Source organism: Thamnophis elegans, chromosome Z (genome assembly GCF_009769535.1).
Source record: "Thamnophis elegans isolate rThaEle1 chromosome Z, rThaEle1.pri, whole genome shotgun sequence".
NCBI lineage: Eukaryota > Metazoa > Chordata > Lepidosauria > Squamata > Colubridae > Thamnophis > Thamnophis elegans.
This window is the reverse complement of record NC_045558.1, coordinates 132,936,743-132,959,367: the sequence shown is the minus strand read 5'-3', so window position 1 is coordinate 132,959,367 and position 22,625 is coordinate 132,936,743. Positions and strand designations below refer to the sequence as shown.

Genomic DNA, 22,625 nt, shown 5'->3' with positions numbered 1-22,625 from the left:
CCCATAATTATGGCGGCTGCTGTGTCTCGAGGTTGTGCGATCACCTTTTGCAAACTGCACCTTTTGCAAAGTGTGTCTGAGTGTGTGTGTGTGTGCATGCGCGTGTCCAAGGTGGTATTCAGCCGGTTCGGACCTGTTCACCCAAACCAGTAGTGGAAAAGGCAGGTGGGCCCACCACCACCCCACCCCGGCTCTGTGCCGTCCTATTTAGACACATTTTTTAAGCTGGGCGCATGCATGGAAGGGGACTGCACGAGCAAAGCGCATGCGAAGCGAGCAGGCGGCGAACCAGGGATAACAAAATATGAAGCCCACTGCTGGTGTGTACGTACACACATACACACACAGAGTGTGTGTGTGTATAGACATGAAATTCTGTTGTCTCTGTCTCAAAAGGAAATGTATAAATACCCATGCATATACATAACACAAATATATACATGCTATACACATGTGTATGTGCACACACACACACATCTACACATATATGTACAAATATATACTCATACATATACACACAAAGATATATTCCCACTGTAAGTGTGTGTGTGTGTGTTTTCTGACCCCCCTCCTTCCAGCGATTAACGCCGACACAGGCTTAATAGTTTGCCACTCTTTATTTACAGCAATTACAATCTTGTTGGCTAAAAGCCCAACACGACTCACTGGCAATACAACCCAAACTTCCACAGACAAGAGATACAATACAAACAAGAGCTTCCCCAGCTTGGTATGAATGGTTGTGTCCTGCAAAAGGGCTCCTCCCAAAGTCTCTTCTTATATACTCTCTTGGTAGGAGCCAAGCCACAACCACCTGGACCTGATTATCTCTTATGAGTCTGTCTCCGTAACTCCTGCCTCCGTTTCTCCGCCCTTCATTGCCGGGCATCAGGGACAAACTCCCTTTGATCTTCACCACTGCTCCAATGCCTGACATCAGGGACAAACTCCCTTTGATCTTTCCCACTGCTTCATGCCTCAGGTGCCTCCTGGTGGCCAACCAGCTTCCCTGGTCCCTGCTCGAAGTCTGAACCCTGCCCAGGGTCCATATATATGGTTTTGTTGTTTATATATACATATATATATATGTGTATGTATGTATGTATGTATGTATGTATGTATGTATGTATGATGTATGTATATGTATGTATATATATATATATATATGTATGTATATATATATGTATGTATATATATATGTATATGTATATATATGTATATATGTGTGTGTGTGTGTATGTATGTATGTATGTATGTATGTGTGTATATATATATATATATGTATGTATGTATGTATGTATGTGTGTATATATATATAAAGTGAGTGAGTGAGTGAGTGAGTCTTGTTGTATTCGGGTCTTTTCCCGCGTAAGATTGAGATTGTCACACACACAGATACATACACACATACAGACACACATATATATATAGTGCAGTGTATGTCTGTGTATATATATGAAATTCTGTTGTCTCTGTCTCACAAGCGTGCACAAACATATATACACATATATATATTAATACATATACACACATAAACATAAAGATATATTCTCTCTGTGTGCGTACACACAGACAGTGTATGCAGTATGTATGTGTGTCTCTATGTATGTGTGTGTGTATACATATACATACAGACACATATATACATACAGTCTATATATATATATATATATATATATATATATATATATATATATATATATATATATATATATATATATTGTGTGTTTATGTTTGTGTGTGTGTACTGTCAACTTATAAAGCGTTTCCACGACTACTATCAAGTTGACATTGGAGGAAGGGAGAATTCCATGAATACCTTCGGCCAGAGTCGGATCTCAGGTTTCTACAGCAGACGTGTTAGGAGCAAAGTTCACAGCCTGCTGCAGCACCTCGTTGCTGGATGTGATTTATGACACAGACTGAGGGAAGGGGAGACACAGGGGTAAAGTTCAGAGACCATTAACCGGAAATCAGTGTCGGCTCTGCAGAAGAACATGTCAAAATATTGCTCCTAATAAATGACTGGATTTCTTTTGAACTTTGTCTCGAGGCTTGTAAATTAATTAGGTCATCTTTTGGAAACTACACACACACACACACACACACACACACACACACACACACACACTCTTACAGAGAGAATATATCTTTATATATATGTGTGTGTGTGTGTATGTATGTATGTACATAGATACAGAGTGGGTGTGTATGTATAGGATGTGTATATTTGTGTAATGTATGAGCATGGGTATACATACACTTTCCTTTGAGAGCAGGCAACAGCATTTCAATTTTAATGTATGCCTGTGTGCTCATGATAGAAAATACCAATAAAGGTTATCTTCTCTATCTTAAAAGTTGCTGTGACCTCTAGGGATTTGTTCATTAAATGGGACAGCATGAGAGGCATTCTCTGCTGGCAGATTCATGGTAGAAGGACGGGAAAGGTGCTTTTTCTAAGACGACTCATACTCTGGTCCACCCAAGAGTCACTTTTAGTGCCCACCGCAATCCAGAGAGAAGAGCCTGACCTACCAAGTCACCGATGATCTCCAGGATGCGCCTCTTGGCCGCCTCCACGCAATCCTTGGCTCCCTTGAGCGTCACGCGATCACTCTGGACACCTGTCCGGGGGAAACTCACAGTGACCCCACCGTACTCTTCTGCAATCTCCCGCAGCACGTGTCCCCGACGGGCCACAAAATGGCGGTGGTACTTGGGATCCACCACCATCGAGTCTTCAATGACATTATCCTAGAGGGGAAGTAGCGGGTGGGGAACAGAAGGAGTCACTAAGCTTTCGCGCTTCATGGAAGTTGTTTCTCCTCCACCTTTCACAATTTGATCCCGTCTGGAAAGAGAATGTTTGGCCCAGTGGTGGGCTGCTAACCAGTTTACTACCAGTTTGTTCGTGCTCATGCGCAGAAGAGTCTGGGCGGAGCCTCCCGCCGCCACCACTACCAAACCAGGCCGAACCAGCAGCAACTCACCTCTGGTTTGGCCTGGTTAAAACCATTAGCGGCAATATCGTTATGAGGAATAATGAGGAATAAGGGGAGGTTTCAATCCCTATGAAAACAATGACAGCAACTCCTACAATAAGGATGTGTGGAAAGAATGCTCCCACTCTTGATCCAGCATCTCGCCCCAACCCCATCCAATAGCTCAGAGATCTACTAAACTTGGTAACTTTAAGACTTGTGGACTTCAACTCCCAGAATTCCTAGGACGAGCCCTTCCCCATCAATTCCTACAGGTTTCTTTTAAGCAGGAATTGCAAAAAGTATAAAATCTTCCTAATGCAGAAGAGTTATAGTTATTGTTGTGGCTTGCCAGTGGCCAGCAGAGCAGGCAGCAGATTGGGACAGGTTCAAGGAGGCTGGGGGAGAACATGGGCCAATCCTGGAGTCTGGGGGAGGCTCTGATGAGGGCTCTGTGTCGAAGGCAGAGATGGGGCCAGGGCCGTCTGACAGTTAGCAGCTGCCTTCAGAGTCAGACATGAGTGAGGCAGAGGAACAGCTGGAGCCTGTTCCCAGTGTGCGATTACGCAGAGTTGCCAGACGAAGCTAGCAGCTAAGGAACAAGGGTCAACTTGGGAGTAAAGCCACAGGTGGACGGTGAATGGTCCCTCCCATAGGAAATAAAACAGTGGTGGGATTCAAATTTTTTTTACTACCGGTTCTGTGGGCGTGGCTCGGTGGGCGTGGCAGGGAAAGGACACTGTAAAATCTCCATTCCCACCCCACTCCAGGGGAAGGATACTGCAAAATCCCAATTTCCACCCAATCAGCTGGGACTCAGGAGGCAGAGAGTAGATGGGGGCGGGGCCAGCCAGAGGTGGTATTTACTGGTTCTTTGAACTACTCAAAATTTCCGCTACCGGTTCTCCAGAGGAGAACAATGTTTGCAGGAGACAATTGGTTCATTCCTTTATTCTTGCCAAGTACTGCGGCGTCTGAAAGATATTGGCCTGGCCACTCTCCAAGCCTGACAAAGGTCGGTAATTGTGAACTATCTTGAAAGGCTGTGGGAGATGAAAGGCTTTGCTGAAGAGGAATTAACTGTAAATTAAATAAAAGGGGTTTATCGGGATAAGGACTCAGCTTCGTGCTGCTGGGGAAGCCTAGGTCAGAACAGTTAGCCTTCTCCTTCCAAAGTAGAGATGATTTTTGGTGGTCCTCCATCTCTACCAACCCACCTTCTAGAAGAGAAAACGTGCTAAGAGAAGATCAACCTGCATGAATGAAATCACAGCGACGGCGCTATGAGCTCTAGGGATTTGTCCACTCAACGAATTCCTCAAGAGGAATTCTGGGAGGAGCTGAATCCACGAGTCTTAAACTTGCCATCTTTGGAGACCTCTGCCAAAGCTGTACGACCCATACCAAGTTACGGATGAGACACTCCAGTTCTTGCTGGGCCTGCCGTACTGCGTCCTCCTTCCCCACAATGGTGATAACATCCTGGTCCTTATCCTCAGGGGTGGGGAAGATGATTCGGGCACCGGTGCGGTCCCTCACTTTGCGGATATTAGCACCTCCACGCCCAATCAGGAACTTGTGGTAGTCTGGCTTAGCGTGCAGCTCCACTGAGTGGTTGTTGATTTGCTGGATGGAGATTAAAAAAAATGCGGAGATGCATCAGTTCTCCAAAAGACTTCAAGTAGGACCGGCGACCCTGGCCTTCCCTTATCTGAAGTTATAAGGATACTGGGAAAAAGTGATTTATATCTGGTCTTCACTCTTACACCATGGCACCATTCCCCTGGTCACACAATCAAAATTTGGGTGCTTAGCATGTATTTCGCCAAGCGCCGGGCAAAATAGGAGATTCGGGCAGTTGAAATGAGCATTCATTATAGAAGATCCGTTAAAAACAGGAAATAGTTTAATGCGAGAATTAGAAAAATAGGGAGATGTAGCAGGGTTAAAGATTAATAGAGAAAAGACTAAAATGATAACTAAAAATTTGAAGGAAGAACAAAATAAAGAATTAGAAAGAATAATAGGACTGCAAGCGACAAAGAAAGTTAAATATCTTGGAATATGGCCAACTGCAAAGTGCTCAACTATAAAAGAAAATAATTATACAAAATTAGTGCAACAAATAAAAAAAGATGTAGAGTTATGGGGGAAACTACAACTATCATTATTAGGAAAAATAGCAGCGATAAAAATGAATATATTACCGAGACTATTATACTTATTTCAAACAATCCTCATAAAATTAGAAATTATAATTTTATTGAATTGAACAAGATTATATTAAAATTTATATGGCAAGGGAAGAAAGCCAGGATAAAGTTGAAAGCTCTACAGGATGACAGAAGCAGAGGTGGGTTGGGACTCCCTGACTGGGAGCTTTATTACAAAGCAGCAGCATTAACATGGATTAGGGATTGGATAAATTTAAAAAATAAAAGAATACTAACATTAGAGGGCCACGATTTGCAAACGGGATGGCACTTTTTCCTATGGGAAGAGGGTAAAAAGAAAAAAAATACTTTCATAGACACTATATTAGAGATGCACTGATACAGGTCTGGAATAAAATTAGAGAAAGATACTACATGAAAATACTGACATGGCTTTCCACTATGGAAGCCATGACACATCCCAATACATTAGATCTATCAAAAATGGTTAGATATAGTGAAATTTTAGACATCCAAGGAAATTTGAAAACAAATCAGGAATTAAAGGAGCAAAATATAAATATAGACTGGTGACCATATCTTCACCTACAATTGAGATTCACAAAAAGATGTAAAAGAATATGGAATATACACAGAATTACAACAAATAGATGAAATTTTAATTGGTCCGGAAAATTCATAACAAAAATTTACAAATATTTATTAGAAGTAACATTAGAAGAAGAAAAAGTTAAAGGTTGCATGATAGCATGGGCCAAAAGCTTTGGACACAATATAGATCTAGTGGATTGGGAAAGAATTTGGAATATAAATTATAAACTAACACGATCAGTAGTACTCAAAGAAAATATGTATAAAATGTTTTATTGTTGGCATTTACCACTAACAGGATTTGCTAAAATGTACCCAAACATGAATCCGACCTGCTGGAAGTGTAAAAAAGATACAAGGGACTTTCTATCACATATAGTGGACCTGCCCGGAAACTCAGAAATATTGGACAAAAATTTGGAACTGGGTGCAAGAAATTACAGGAGAACAAATAAAATACAAACCCGAACTCTTTCTGCTCGGAATAATCAAAGGGAAATATACAAAGAAAATTAAGTACATATTAACACATTTGCTGACCACAGCTAGAATAGCATTTGCCCAATGCTGGAAACAAAATAATATCCCCTCGGACAAATTAGTGATACCAAAAATTCTGGATTGTGTAGAGATGGACAAATTAACACTAAAATTAAAAGACAAAGAAGAGCCGGAATATTATGAAATTTGGAACAATTGGTACAAATGGCTGCAAAACAAGAATAAAATTAATTAAGCTGAAAAACAAGATATATATATATAGCGAGAACTGTGTATAAAGTTTTATAAACATAGAAGCAAAGTAATATTTGCATGTACAGGTATGATGACATAATAATGTTGATATAATGACTGTAAGGTGTTGTACGAGGAAAATAATAATAATAATAAAAAAGAAAGAAATGAGCGTAAAGATTTATAGCAAGCTCAAGCGCTCTACAAGAATCTGAGCTACTAACTGTCAAGGCAAATTAGTGGGAGATAAGAAAGGCATTCAAGATGAGCTCGACATAGATCCCTTGCAGGAGCGCAGGGACTCATGACTTATGGCGCATTTGATACCTCCCTCGGGCTCAGCCTGGTCATCTCCTACATATTTATGACAATTGAGAGGTCACAGGGTCAAGTGGTGACCATTTGTCACCTGGCTTCTAACAGGCAAAGTCAACGGGAGAAGCTGGATCCACTGAACGATCATGTAATTCATGGTCTCCAGTGATCTGCTTAACAACAGCCATGGCAAAAGAGGTTGTGAAATCGGGTGCGACTCACTTAGCAACTGCCTTGCTTAGCGATGGAAATTCTGGTCCCAATTGTCATCGTAAGTCGAGGACTCCCTGTACTCAAGATAACGTTCAGCTCCTACTGCCAATATTTGTTTCTCCATGGGAATCTGTATTCCAAAACATTACTTAGCTACCTGTTCCCAGACTTGAATCGAATTAAAATTCTGTATGTTAAGCAATCTGTGACCCACTTCCAGGTTCTTTTTAAAAGGTAAAACACAAGCCAACGTTTAAGTAGAAAAAAATTGAGGTCTTCATAGAAAGAAGGTCTAAATCTTCAAATCTTTGGCTGTCAGAACATTTCAGAAAAAATGTAGATTTAGTGTTGACTACCAGAAAGAACAGAGTCCAATGCAACCAATGAAAACCCACTTAATTTTGTGCAGTGAACTCCAGATTTAAAACTGGTTTCTAAGGTCACTTTGTAGCATTTTGCATTTCTGTTTAGCTCTTTGGATTTCTTGTAGTTGACAATAAATCTGTGCCTTTCCATAAAGTTGTTTTTTTTTATTAGAACTGATTCCTGCTTTCTTACTAGATTCAGCTTAGTATCTCGGGATATTCCTAAAAAGTTGAGTGATTTTTGTTGAGCCCTTCCACTACAACTGACTAGACATTAAAACTCAGGAATCATTAAAAAAACAAAATTAAAAATGCAGTGTTTTCCCAAGGCCGGATCCACAACCACACTACAAATAAACTTTAAAAAATATTATTGATGTAACACTGAATAGCAGCCATACCGTCTTATAACAAAGAAGAAGCAAAATAATGCAAATTCTCAGCACTTTGGAATGACTCTTAAATGCAATTATTATAAGTGAAAAAATACCAATACAAATATTAATTGAAACCTGAAGTTGAGTGTGGCAATGAAAGAGTTAAGGGCATGAGAGATAAGGAGGAAAAACTCTATGGTAGGGATGGGCAGCTATGGTAACTTTATGACCTGTGGACTTCAACTCCCAGAATTCCTTAGGCAGCCAGGCTGGCTTAGGAATTCTGGAAGTTGAAGTCCACAGGTTGTAAAGTTGCCATAGTTGCCAACCCCTACTCTATGGTGTCTCTGCTTTCCTTGATACCCTAAATGTCTCTTTATGAAAGAGTTAAGGGCATGAGAGCTAAGGAGAAAAACTCTATGGTAGGGATGGTCAGCTATGGTAACTTTACGATTTGTGGACTTCAACTCCCAGAATTCCTTAGGCAGCCAGGCTGGCTCAGGAATTCTGGAAGTTGAAGTCCACAGGTTGTAAAGTTGCCATAGTTCCCTACCCCTGCTCTATGGTGTCTCTGCTTTCCTTGATACCCTAAATGCCTGATTATTTTGCTTAACATTTATTGGTTAATAATGGTTAATTCAAAGCTAGTCCACATCCTTACTGTTCCAGTCCTTCAAGGCCCTTTAGAGCTGTTCCCTACAATCAACCCATGGAACAGAAGTTGCCTTCAGAAGTTGTGGGAGCTTCATCACTGGAAGCTTTCAAGAAGAGATTGGACTGTTTAGTTTAGTTTAGTTTTCCCTTTATTTGTATGCCGCTCTTTTCCCTGGGGGGACTCAGGGCGGCTCACAGTTCAAAAAGGGGGGGGGGGAAGGACAAACAATTTTCCTACATGAAGACAATACAACATATTAAAAAGAAAACAATACAACATATTAAAAAGACTGCCATTTGTCAAAAATGGAGTAGGGCAGTGATGGCCATTTTTCGGGCCATTTTCAGGCCGTTTTTGGCTCAAAAAACAGCCTGAAAACAGCAAGAAAAATGGCCTGATAATGGCCTAAAATGGTCTGTTTTTTGGCCGGTTTTTGGGCCATTTATTGGCATCCCCCAAGGATCAGCTGGCCAGCACACACATGCCTGGTTTTTGGTTGTTTTTAGGCTATTTTGGGCCCCCAAAACAGCCTGAAAACGACCAGAAAAACAATCTAAAAAACGATCTCAAAAATGGCCTGTTCTTTGGCCATTTTTCAAGCCGTTTTCTGGCACCCGCAAAGACCAGCTGACTGGCACACATGTGTGCTCCAGAAAGAAGAAGAGCAGCTGTCGATGGCGCACGTGCCCAGAGAGAGGGCTCTGGGTGCCACCTCTGACACACATGCATAGGTTTGTGTTCTTACCCCCCTCGTCCCACACCAACACACACTCCAAGCCAAAGATAAGTTACGGCATTTAATTAACAGACAGACAGGTCCTTGGCAGCAAACCGGCACAGATAAGCCTTGGCAGCAATCCAACATAGATAAGCCGTGGCAGCAATCCAGTCTACCAAGCTCATAATAACGTTCTCCGACATTAGTTCCTGCGTTGACTTCTGCAAGAGGGGCGTGTGCACAAGCAGTCTTATTTTGGTCTGGAGAGGAGCCTAATGACCACCAGCTGAGTGCAATTACCTCCTGTACTTGCACAATTGTTCCTGACGCCTATTAGCTCTTCGGTGCCGGGCATCTAGGAACAACTCACTACTGGCATCCGGATCACTCTCCCTTGTCTCCTCCCCAATAGTCCAAGGCTCAGGCGCCTCCTGGTGGCCAACCAGCCTCTCTGCACCCTGCTTGGAGTCAGAACCCTGTCCAGGGTCCTCCACATCCTCCAGAGCCGACTCATAGGGCCCCTCGCTGTCGGAGTCTGGTGTCAGCTCCAACGGCTCCTGCTGGGCTACAACAGGTTTGCCATCACAGGTGTAGGGTCTCCTGCTTGGGTGGGGAGGGAGTGGACTAGATGACCTACAAGCCCCTTCCAACTCTTTGTCAATCTGTTAATCTGCTCTGCAAACCCCCCAATTGGGGATGGACGTCGACCAAGGGCCTACCTTTTCCTCAGCGAGATGCAGCAACTGGCGCTTCGCTCTTTCCACCTCTTCGCCGGGCCCTCGGATGGTGACTTTCTCGCTGCCCGAGCCTTCGGAAGGGAAATGGATGTGCACCCCGCCGCATTCCTCCATGATCGAACGCACCAGCCGCCCCTTGGCTCCAATCAACGAATTGTGCAGTTTGGCAGGGATGGAGATATCCACTTCCCTGATGTTAGCCTGAGGGCGAGAAGAGCAAAAGCTACAAAATCCAAGCTCAAAATGAATAAATAATCTGGCCTCCACATTATTCACCATATTCGATTTCTCTTCCGACAGGATATTTGTCGCTCAGGTTTCAACTGTGAGATCTTTGGGGCTTCTCTGAGGTTTTCTTAGAGATGTTTCATTACCAAGCTGGGCTACGTTATCAGTGTTGTGACCATGTTACCCGGTTTGATAATGAAACACCTGCAAGAAAACCACCAAGCTCAGAGAGGATCAAGGGCCCCACAGATTTCTGTCCCTTATTCCAACATGTGATAGATACTCTTTGGTGAGAGACGCAGCAGTAAAGGTGAAAAGAGGAAGGTTCTTCATTTAGGCAAGAAAAACAAAATGCACAGGTGCAGAATAGGTGGTACCTTGCTCAACAGTAGTAACTGTGAGAGGGATCTTGGAGTCCTAGTGGACAACCATTTAAATAGGAGCCAGCAGTGTGAAGCAGTTGCCAAAAAAAGCCAACACAGTTCTAGGCTGCGTAAACAGAGGGATAGAATCAAAATCACGTGAAGTGTTAATACTACTTTATAATCCCTTGGTAAGGCCACACTTGGAATACTTCATTCAGTTTTGATTGCCACAATGTAAAAAAGATGTGGAGACTCTAGAAAGAGTGCAAAGAAGAGCAACAAAGAGGATTAGGGGACTGGAGGCTAAAACATATGAAGAACAGTTGCAGGAACTGGATATGTCTAGTTTAATGAAAAGAAGGACTAGAGGAGGCATGATAGCAGTCTTCCAATATCTCAGGGGTTGCAACAAAGAAGAGGGAGTCAAACTATTCTCCAAGGCACCTGAGGGTAGAACAAGAAGCAATGGGTGGAAACTAATCAAGGAGAGAAGCAACTTAGAACTGAGGAGAAATTTCCTGACAGTTAGAACAATTAATCAGTGGAACAGATTGCCTCCAGAAATTGTGAATGCCCCAACACTGGAAGTTTTAAAGAAGATATTGGATAACCATTTGTCTGAAGTGGTGCAGAGTTTCCTGCCTAGGCAGGGGGTTGGACTAGAAGACCTCCAAGGTCCCTTCCTATTCTATTCTATTCTATTCTATTCTTTTCTATTCTATTCTAAATGTAACAAGAATGTGTTACTAAAAAAAAAAAAGGTCTAAATATTCCCAAACAGAAAAGAAGATGGAAGGATTCAAATGCTTTTTTATTGAAAGGAAAGCTGCAATAATAGAACAGGGTTGATATGTGTACTAACAGGATTAAAAAGGACTTGCCATGCTAAGATGGAAAGTTTTGCAGATGAATTTATATTTTAGAAGTGCATCATTTAATACAATTTATTCCAAGCACAAAGTAGCGACTGTTCAAAGTTAATAGTGGCACTAAAAAAAATGGCTGAAAAAAATGTGGCAATGGGCAAAGTTGGATTCCCTTAAAATGACAGCTGCCAAGTGATTCCTTTAACAACCATGGCAAAAGAGGTCATAAAATCAGGTGCGACTCCATTAACAACCACCTTGCTCAGCAATGGAAATTCTCATCTCAATTGTGGATATAAGTTGAGGGCTACCTGTAATTCCCCATCCTGGTGCTGTCTAGATAGTTTCGATTCGGAGTACAGCGGTTTGTGAACAGTGGAAGGTAGTCCTCCAGTTATGACCACAACTGAGCCCAAAATTGATGCTAAGTGAAACATCTGTTGAGTGAGTCTGGCCACGCTTTAACTTTTCTTGCCACCGTGGTTAAGTGAAGTGCTGCATTTGTTAAGTTAGTCCAGAGATCAGCAATCCACGGCTCTGGAGCCGCATGTGGCTCTTTCATCCCTCTGCTGTGGCTCCCTGTCGCCAGTCAGCTCCACAAATGATAGGGCTTTCGGTTAGGACAGGTAGAGGAAAAAGGATGCCGCGCTAGGAGGAGACTCTATGGTGGGGGAAACGGACTTCTGACTAGCTCCAGAATTGAACGAGGGGCTTCCGGTTAGGACCTTTGTGGCTCTTTGAGTGTTTAAGGTTGCCGACCACTGAGTTAGTCACAAGGTTGCTAAGTGAATGTGGATTCCCCACTGACTTTTGCTTGTCAGGTCACAGAAGCGGATCACGTGACCTCATAACCGTCATAAACATGAGGTAGCTGCCGAGCGGCTAAATTTTGGTCATGTGACCAGGAGGTGTTGCTACACATGGCCGTCAGGGTGAAAGATGGTTGTAGGTCACTTTTTTTCAGGCTCTGTTGTAACCTTGAACCGTTGCTAAATGAACTGGCACAAGTCTCGAGGACTTTATTTCAGGTTAACTACATGTAGGAAGCCCACAATATTTATACCCAGGATTCTTAGGGGGAGGCAAACCAAGAAAACTCCCAATTATCCATAGCCAAAAGATGATGTACAGCACTGTTCTTTGCAAGCGCATCATTTGGAATAGGAAGGATCCAGTAGTGGGTTTCGGCTCCCGTTGCAACCGGTACGCTGCAACGAGAGCCGGGCATGCCCCATGGACACGAGCGCTGCGTACGCATGCACACCCATGCGCACCCACCACCTGCGATGCTTCAGCTGCTTGGTGGAACATTGCACAGGCGCCATACGCTGTGTGCATGTGCAGGTGGCCCATTTCCTTCAAATACAGGTAAGGAATGACGGCACGCGGGCAGTACCGTTCTGGTATGGTGGCTGCTGCTTTCAGGCCGAACCACCTGCAACTCACCACTGGAAGGATATGATTTGCGGATCTTTATGGCTTGCCCAGACATGGGTACATTAGAATCCATGGTTCAGAAACATTCTGAACCAGGGGTGTTTCTATTCTCCAGCACTCAGAATCTCCCCCACTATCCCAGGTTACAATTTTACAAGTAGGTTTCTGCAGGGGTGAAATGCTCTGAAATCTGCTACCGGTTCGCGTCATGCGCGCCTATGCACCGCAGGCGCTAAGAAGCCTTTCCTGACTCTGCAAAGTAGACTCAGCTGTGCCACGCGATTTAGGAAAGGATTTCCTGCTTTCTAGAGAATATAAATTGCGCGGCACACAGCTGATCATCGGAACTTAAGAGAGACGAGGTGGCGCAGTGGTTAAATGCAGCACTGCAGGCTACTTCAGCTAACTGCAGTTCTGCAGTTCGGCTGTTCAAATCTCACTGGCTCAGGATTGACTCAGCCTTCCATCCTTCCAAGGTGGGTAAAATGAGGACCCGGATTGTTGTTGGGAGCAATATGCTGACTCTGTAAACCACTTAGAGAGGGCTGAAAGCCCTATGAAGCGGTATATAAGTCTAACTGCTATTGCTATTGCTAACCTTTTTTCCTACCTGAAATGGAACTGTTGGGAGAATAGCCTGGACAAAGCTCTCTACACCAACCCTGGACGTGTGGCTGAGTGGGGGGCAGCACAATCAGAGTATGGAGGGGGAGGGGGGGAGGAGGAGGAAGAGAAGGAAGAAGAGAAGGAGGAGGAAAATGGTTCACACACCCACCAGCTCTCTCTGGATGGCCAAGATACGATCCCGAGCATCCTCACAATTGGCCTTCTTCCCCGTGATCAGGATCACTTCGGAATTGCTGTTTTCTGTAGGGAGGTCAATCTTGGTATTGGTTTCCTCTCGAATCTATTGTGAAGAGACAACATCAAACCCCAGAGCCGCGAAGCTAGACTACTCTCATGAACTCTACAAGGAACTGCCGTCAAGAGATGATGGGTGGAAGGGGCTCCTCCAAGGTGATAGGGAACCTACTTGGGCCACATATTCTCAATGGGTGTTGATGTCTCCTAATGCGAACCCCAAATACGGGGAGAATCTCCAAATCCAAGAGCCCATCTATTTGGGAATCACAACAGTTTTGGAATCCAGTGTGACCTGTGAGTACTCTTAATGCAGGCGTGGGCTGCTACAGGTTCGCCTGGATTCGGGAGAATCCGTAGCTAACATTATGGTCGGTTCAGAGAACCTGCTATTCCCATCCGCGGCTGGCCCCGCCCACCCCTCCCCTCCCAGGAGTCTCTATGTGGCCCCGTTTTGGATGTGAGGTAAGGCTCGGGAAGGGGTAAAAATGGGCCTCGCGGAAATTCCAGAAGGCCGGAAACGGGGTCGCTTCTGACCTCCAGAGGGCCTCCAGAGCCCAAGGGAGGCATTTTTCGCCCTCCCAGAGGCTCGAGGAAAGCTTCCAAAGCCCGGGGAAGGTGAAAATATCCCCCCCCCCCAGGTAGTGCAGTAAGCCACGCCCAGTATGGCCACGCCTACTCAGCAACCAGGCAGAGAACCCGTTGCTGAAATTTTTGAGCCCACCCATGCTCTAATGTATATAAAACTGCAGGGTAACGTTTTAGATTTACATAGGTAAAAGCAAAGGTTCCCCTCAGACATATGTGTTACTGGTTCCAGACTCTAGGGGGCAGTGCTCGTCTCCATTTCAAAGCCAAAGAGCCAGCGCTGTTCAAAGACGTCTCCGTGGTCATGTGGCCGGCATGACCAAACGCCGAAGGCGAACGGAACGCCTTCGCATCCTTTTACATATCTAGGCTTAAATCCTTGTCCCACTAACCCTTTCCATAAAAAGAGGCATATGTACCCTTTTACCTACTTGCACACAGAAGACAGAGTGTATAATGTGTGAGATGGGGAGAGCCTTCCCCCTTTTACCTTTTTGATATTGGCGCCTCCTTTCCCAATGATGTTCTTGTGGAACTGCTTGAAAATGGGAACCGGGATGGAAAAACTGTTTTCGATCTAAGGTACAGAAAAGGAAGGGAGTTAAGTTAGAGAGATTTCTACTTCCTGCTCTACTTCACCTCCATTAATGCATCTTGGGACTTCCAGATGTAAAGACAGGAAGGATGGACCAGGGCACAGATGGCGCTGTAGCCCAGCCTCTGGCTTGCTCAGACTTTACGGCATAGAGGCACACCAGCCACCTAACATCCCAAGGTGAGCGCTTCAGCGCTATGCATCTCCTGATATTGTAGGAGGAGTGGGCAGAATCCAGGCGTGACCCGACAAATGCGTGCACGACAAAAGAGCGCCGACAAAACCGCGGCGAAAAACCCTGACATCAGAAATGCGCCCACAAAACCGCGCCCACAAAACTGCGTTTTAAGTGAGGGTAAGGGTTAGGGTTAGGTTCAGGGTTAGGTTTAGGGTTAGGATTATTAGGTTGTTATTAGTTGTTTGTTGAAGGCGCACTTTTGTCGGCGCGCTGTTGTCGGCACGCTTCTGCGCTCATTCGTCGGCGAGATTTCGACCTCGCGGTTTTCTCACCGCGGTTTCGTCAGCGCGCTTTTGTCGAGCGCGCATTTGTCGGTGAACCGAATCCAGGGATGGAGTCAAAAGAGGAAGCGGCCTAGAATCCCAACGTAGTCACAAACTAACAATCTAACTTTAACAAATTTTAAATTCCTATTGACCCTTAAATAACTAAATAAACTAATGGAATTTATAAATCAAGGAATGGAGTTAAATCACTCCGCAGTTGCTAACCATTAGTTGAGAAGATCCCTGGGCTTAAGTCTTATGGCAATTGACTGGTTTAACTGGGCCTTCGGGTGTGGACTGGTCCTTTGATAAGACACTGCACTGCCTCGCTACTATCCTAACCATTGAAAGGAATAGCAGCAGCTATCCAAAAAAAGAATAGACGGCCTCTCCTCTCTATGTCCCAATGTTGGAAAAGGAGGGGAAACCTCTTCCCTGGAAGCTCATCCAAGTGGACTCACCAATTCCGCAATGACTTTTTGTAGGTACTTCGCACATTTCTCCACCTCGTTTTTGGGCCCACGCAACTGTACAATGTCGCTCTTCTGCGATGGGTCGGGGAAATTGATGATTACCTGTAGGGTAGAGGGGCAGGACATGTGAAGTTTGAAAAAGAAGAACTATTTATCTCTCTCTCTCTATCGTCTCTTTTTCTCTCTCTCTATGTGTGAGGTTTCCAAAAGATGCCCTGATTAATTTACGAAGCTCAAGGCAAAGTTCAAAAGAAATCCAGTCATTTATTTGGAGCAACATTTTGGCATTTCCTGCCGGGGAGCCAAATCTGATTTCCGTTTAATGGTGGCTTTTAGGAATATAATCTAATGGTTGGGTTGGCAATATATAAATCACGTAACAATGCTATACCTGTTTCTTTAAATCATACTGTAAAATGTGATTGGCTGCTGTTTTCCTCAATCGGCCATAAGAGGGAGCCAGAATGACTGTTAGCTCTCTGTTTGTTAGATACTGGGCAGATCTGATCTGAGTGTTTTGGAAGCTGGCTGTTAGAAAGTGCTGTGAACTATTGTAAGTTTTGCAACTGCTAGCAAACTTTGTGTACCGGACTGTTTACATGATTATGGACTATGTTATTTGGATTATCCCTTAACTGAAAGACATTGATGACTGACTGTCTTATCCGTGTATGACTTGGACTGTTTGATGGACTCTAATACCTCTATTTCCACGAAAGTGTCTCTGTATGCTGGTTTTTGTGTTCTCCATCACAACTCTCACAACACTTCTCTAAATGCACTCGCTCTCCCAACGGGGAGCTTAGCTAACAGTGTCTGAACTTTACCCCCGTGTCTCCCCTCCCCTCAGTCTGTGTCATAAATCACATCCACCAACGAAGTGCTACAGCAGGTTGTAAACTTTCCCACCTCACATGCCTGCTGTAGAAATCTGAGATCCGACCCTGGTCGAAGGTATGTGTGGAATTCCCCCCCCCCCCATTCTTTCAATGTCAACTTGATAATAGGCATGGAAACACTTTACAAGTTGACAGTACGTATGTATGTATCTATCCACCCATCCATCTATCTACATACACACACACACACACACACACACACACACACACCAAAGTCTTTAAGCCCTACTGCAAAGTAGAGACCTGGCACACACTTGCACTCACACACAAAGCTCCATTCGTGTGAGGGGAGGGCACCTACTCAAGCAGAGGGCACTTAAGTCGAGAGCGCTTTTGCTGACATGTGAAGCTCCACTTACGAGAAGGGAGCTTTGCGCATGAGCTCAGGCACCCTCCAATGGCATGATTAAAGCTTCGCACACACCCATTCCTCCCATGGCCCGGTTTCCAACAGGCCACGGCCTGGGGGTTGGGGACAGAGGTGGGTTCCTACCGGTTTTGACTGGTTCAGCTGAACCGGTAGTGGTTTGAGGGCGTGGTTCGGGAGGCGTGGCAGGCCTGGGTTGCGGGAACCAGCAGCAACCCAGGCCTGCCATGCTCCCGAACCGGTTACCCAGTCGCCGCTGTCGCCATCTTGTTTTTGAGTTTCTGGGCATGCGCAGAACAATTTTAATTGAACTGTGCATGTGTGCACAGCGTGTATCCAGCGTGTATGAGAAGTGCGCACACGAGCAAACCGGCAGTAAAGCTGGCCAGAACCCACCCCTAGTTGGGGACCCCTGAGCCAGAGGATTATTGCTATGGAAATAAAATGAGGCAAGACTTGTAGACATGCCTTCTTATTGGGAAAATGCCAGCTGGGTTGGAAGGTGGAATCAAGCAGGAAATTAGCCTTGAATCCTTGCATGATTGAAAAAGGCATAAACCTGACTGTTTGTCCTCCCAAGATCCATGAAACCATATCTGGTTGTTCCTAAGCGAAAGTAAACAGTTTGGGGAAACTCTTCTAATATAGGTAGTGTCAACTCGCGAAGCTTCCCTGACCTGCTCCCGAGTTGCCATAGGCATGGGGACAGGAAATCGTGCCTCCCAGATGCACAAAAGGAATTCACTCCTCAGTCATAACAAGATGCATTCTGGCTGAGTAAGTCAAGGCCCTTTCCGTGGATAGCAGCAATGCCTGGAAGGGAGTGACTTCTACAACCCACAAAATTATCTCGTTGGGGAATGTGACCGGATAACACACTTTTTTTTGGGGGGGGGGGAGGCAGGGTCAGAGACAAGGCATGAAGGGAGTGAAGTCAGAGTTGGCTTAAGTCAGGGGTCAGCAATCTGCAGCTCTGGAGCCGCATGTGACTCTTTCATCCTTTTGCTGTGGCTCCCTTTTGCCGGTCGGCTCCATAATTGATAGGGCTTTTGATTAGGACAGGTAGAGGACACTGCGCTAGGAGAAGACTCTATGGTGAGAGAACCGGACTTCCAGTCAGCAGAGGAAAAAGGACGCTGCGCTAGGAGGTGACTCTAAAGCAAGGGTCAACAATCTGCAGCTCTGGAGCCGCATGTGGCTCTTTCATCCTTCTACTGTGGCTCCCTTTTGCCGGTCGGCTCCATAATTGATAGGGCTTTCAATTAGGACAGGTAGAGGACGCTGTGCTAGGAGAAGACTCCATGGCGGGGGAACCAGACTTCCGGTCGGCTCCAGAATTGAATGGAGGACTTCCGATTAGGACCTTTGTGGCTCTTGGAGTGTTTAAGTTTGGTGCTCCTAATAAAGGACTGGAATTTTATTTCCGGATGGTTTAGAGGAATGATTGAGTCTGTCATCTGTACCTCTATAACTGTCTGGTTTGGTTTTGCAGACCAAACAAGACAGACACAGGTTTCAGAGGAAACTCCGAACTGCAGAAAAAACAATTACTGCCAACCTGCCTTCCATTGAGGACCTGTATACTGCACGAGTCAAAAAGAGGGCTGTGAAAATGTTTTCAGATCCCTCACATCCTGGCCATGAATTGTTTCAACTCCTACCCTCAAAACGACGCTGCACACCAAGACAACTAGACACAAGAACAGTTCCCTGAACGCCATCACTCTGCTAAACACATAATTCCCTCACCACTGTCAAACTATTCACCAAGGCTGCATTACTATTACTGTTAGTCTCCTCATCGTTCCTATCACCCACCTCCTTCCACTTATGACTGCAGGGCTGTAACTTTGTGGCTTGCATCCTTACGATTTATAATTGATATTGTTTCCTGGTTGCTTATTTGTACCCTATGACTCTCATTAAGTGTTGCACCTCATGATTCTTGAGGAATGTATTTTGTCTTTTTACGTACGCTGAGAGCCTTTGCACCAAAGACAAATACCTTGTGTATGCATTCACACTTGGCCAATAAAGAATTCTATTCTATTCTATTCTTACTATTCTTCTTCTCGTCCTTCCTAGTATCTTATCTCTTCCCACTTATGACTATAACCATGTTGCTTGTATCTTTAAATTTTATACTGTTTTATTTGTTTACTAATATGATTTGATAGCTTATTAGTAACCTTGACTATCACTTAAGTGTGGAATCTTTTTATTCTTGATGAATGTATTTTATTATCTTTATGTACACTGAGAGCATATGCACCAAAGACAAATACCTTGTGTGTGCAATCACACTTGGCCAATAAAGAATTCCTATTCTATTCTATTCTATTCTATTCTATTCTATTCTATGCTATTCTATTCTATTCTATATTGCATTCTATTCTAATTCTACTCTAGTCTATCCTATCTTATCCTATCGCTATGCTATGCTATGCTATGCTTTGCTATGCTATGCTAGTCTTAAGACTCTTAATTGCTTTAGGGCACTGGTCGAAATCCTGACAGGTAGAAGTCAACAAATTGATGACTGAAACCTTTCATGAGTGACTCAGGCTGCTTGCACCCAGCGTCCCCAAAGAAAGATGAGCTAGAAAAGCAACAAATTGAAATATAAAATAAAATATATTTCAATTAAGCTAAAATAAAGCACTAAGCCTACTCGGAAACCCAACACGAAGTGTTGCATTTTTGCCAGAAAGCTGGATATAATTATATATATATATATATATATATATATATATATATATATAGATAGATAGATAGATAGATAGATAGATAGATAGATAGATAGATAGATAGATAGATAGATAGATATAGATATAGATATAGATATAGATATAGATATAGATATAGATATATGTGTGTGTGTGTGTGTGTGTGTTTATTTGTGCTGATAAATAAATAAAGGGAGACTAGTATAGATCTATTTCAAGCTATTTAGCTCTCATCAGCTAGCCATACCCTTACTGGGATTTGAACCTGGGCTATATTACATACTAGGCAGACTTCTTAGCCATTAGGCCACAGGCTCTTATCCATTATCAGCAAAGCCAGGTATATATACACACACATATATATTTTGCAACAGGACAAGCAGGAATTCCTTACTTCTGGAAACTTGTCCCGGACTTCCTTGATTTTCTCGCCCTTTTGCCCAATGATTGTCCGGTGAAAGCGCTGCTCGATGATCAGGTCCTTGGTGCGTTCATTTTCCTAAGAGAAGAGTTCAGGGAAGACGTTGCAGCCAAAACAACTGCTTGTTTGGACCCCTTCCCCGAGGTAAGGTAAAGGTAAAGGTTCCCCTCGTACATATGTGCTAGTTGTTCCAGACTCTAGGGGGCAGTGCTCATAGCAATAGCAATAGCAGTTAGACTTATATACCGCTTCATAGGGCTTTCAGCCCTCTCTAAGCGGTTTACAGAGTCAGCGTATCGCCCCCACAGTCTGGGTCCTCATTTCACCCACCTCGGAAGGATGGAAGGCTGAGTCAACCTTGAGCCAGTGAGATTAGAACTGCTGAACTGCAGATAACAATCAGCTGAAGTGGCCTGCAGTACTGCACCCTAACCACTATGCCACCTCGGCTCATCTCTGTTTCAAAGCCGAAGAGCCAGCGCTGTCCGAAGACGTCTCCGTGGTCATGTGCCCGGCATGACTCAACGCTGAAGGCGCACGGAACGCTGTTACCTTCCCACCGAAGGGGGTCCCTATTTTTCTACTTGCATTTTTACGTGCTTTCGAACTGCTAGGTTGGCAGAAGCTGGGACAAGTAATTGGAGCTCACCCCATCACGCGGCGCTAGGGATTTGAACCGCCAAACTGCCGATCTTTCTGATCGACAAGCTCGGTGTCTTAGCCGCCGAGCCACCTTCCCTGAGGGCTTCCAGCCAATAGGCAAGAGACATCCTTGAGGCAGGCCAAGGAGCCCCCCCCTCTCCTTACCATCCGGGCTGCCATTTCCAGCAGCTCCTTACTAGCCAGCTGAACGCCTTGAGGGTCTCCCTCGATCCGGATTAGGTTGCTCTTCTCACTGTCGGGAGGAATGCGGACGGAGACTTTGTGCTGTTCCTTGATGCGGTTGACTGAGGGGGAAAATACCAAAAAAAAATTTTTAAAAAATGAACTGCATTCACCAACAGAAAGTCCAGGCAAGAACCCTGCAAGGAGTTAACCAAAACAAGAGTCCTTATCACTCATTATGATAAACGGAAGGCTGTGAGCTCCCAGCAGGGAGACGTCAAATTAAGTCACTTCAAACAGAGACATAAGACAAACCTCAGTTGTGGGCAAGGCAGTCTCACAAAACCCACAAGGAACAAACTTTCCAGATATACAAACGGTTGTCTGGGACAACCAAACCACGCCCCCCTCTTCTATTCTATTTATTCCCCAGCCACGGAGGGGCCAGTCAGCATCCATGTTTGTTTTGTTTCCTGAGCGGGTTCATTGTCCTCCATTGTTCACCTCTCCTTTTTTATATACAATACAATACAATAGCAGAGTTGGAAGGGACCTTGGAGGTCTTCTAGTCCATCCCCCTGCCTAGGCAGGAAACCCTATAGCGTTTCAGACAAATGGCTATCCAACATCTCCTTAAAGACTTCCAGGGTTGGGGCATTCACAACTTCTGGAGGCAACTTCTGTTCCACTGATTAATTGTTCTCACTGTCAGGAAATTTCTCCTCAGTTCTAGGTTGCTTCTCTCTCCTTGATTAGTTTCCACCCATTGCTTCTTGTCTTACCCCCCAGGTGCCTTGGAGAATAGTTTGACTCCCTCTTCTTTGTAGCAGCCCCTGAGGTATTGGAACACTGCTATCATGCCTCCCCTAGTCCTTCTTTTCATTAAACTAGACATACCCAGTTCCTGCAACCGTTCTCCATATGTTTTAGTCTGCAGTTCCTTAATCCTCTTTGTTGCTCTTCTCTGCACTCTTTCTAGAGTCTCCACATCTTTTCTATATCGTGGCAACCAAAACTGAATGCAGTATTCCAAGTGTGGCCTTACCAAGGGATTATAAAGTGGTATTAACCCTTCACGTGATTTTGATTCTATCCCTCTGTTTATGCAGCCTAGAACTGTGTTGGCTTTTTTGGCAGCTGCTGCACACGGCTGCCTCATATTTAAATGGTTGTCCACTAGGACTCCAAGATCCCTTTCACAGTTACTACTGTTGAGCAAGGTACCACCTATACTGTACCTGTGCATTTCGGTTTTGTTGCCTAAATGTAGAACCTTACTCTTTTCACCATTGAATTTCATTTTATTAGATAAAATACGTATCTAATTTTATTAGATAAGATATGTATAAAAAGGTTTTTTTGTTTTATTTTTGTTACGTAATAAAAGATTCTTTTGTGAGCAGAGTGTTGTCCAGATTCCCCCTTTAAAATTTCCACATAATTCATTCTACATTATATTTCCATTATTTCCAATTTCAGCTGTATTGCCTTTCTACTCATATTTTCCAATTTCTAAATTTTAACATATATAAACAATATCATTGTTTATATCATTCCCCCTGCTTTCTCTTTAAAAAACAAAATCATATCATTTCTTTTCCATCTG

The 22,625-nt window shown here is 44.1% G+C and overlaps 1 protein-coding gene across 2 annotated transcripts in view; it reads right to left on the bottom strand.

Moving 5' to 3' along the window:
- The window catches only part of LOC116521006 (vigilin-like), a 108,869-nt gene that overhangs the window by 20,856 nt on the left and 65,388 nt on the right, over positions 1–22,625 (bottom strand). For both annotated transcript variants that reach the window (XM_032235600.1, XM_032235599.1), the window contains exons 12-19: positions 21,002–21,141; positions 20,168–20,272; positions 15,770–15,883; positions 14,700–14,786; positions 13,536–13,667; positions 9,847–10,065; positions 4,389–4,610; positions 2,539–2,757 (exon numbers count right to left, since the gene is read on the bottom strand). In XM_032235600.1, the coding sequence (XP_032091491.1) occupies positions 2,539–2,757; positions 4,389–4,610; positions 9,847–10,065; positions 13,536–13,667; positions 14,700–14,786; positions 15,770–15,883; positions 20,168–20,272; positions 21,002–21,141 (1,238 nt within the window). The remainder of the gene's footprint in view (positions 1–2,538; positions 2,758–4,388; positions 4,611–9,846; positions 10,066–13,535; positions 13,668–14,699; positions 14,787–15,769; positions 15,884–20,167; positions 20,273–21,001; positions 21,142–22,625) is intronic.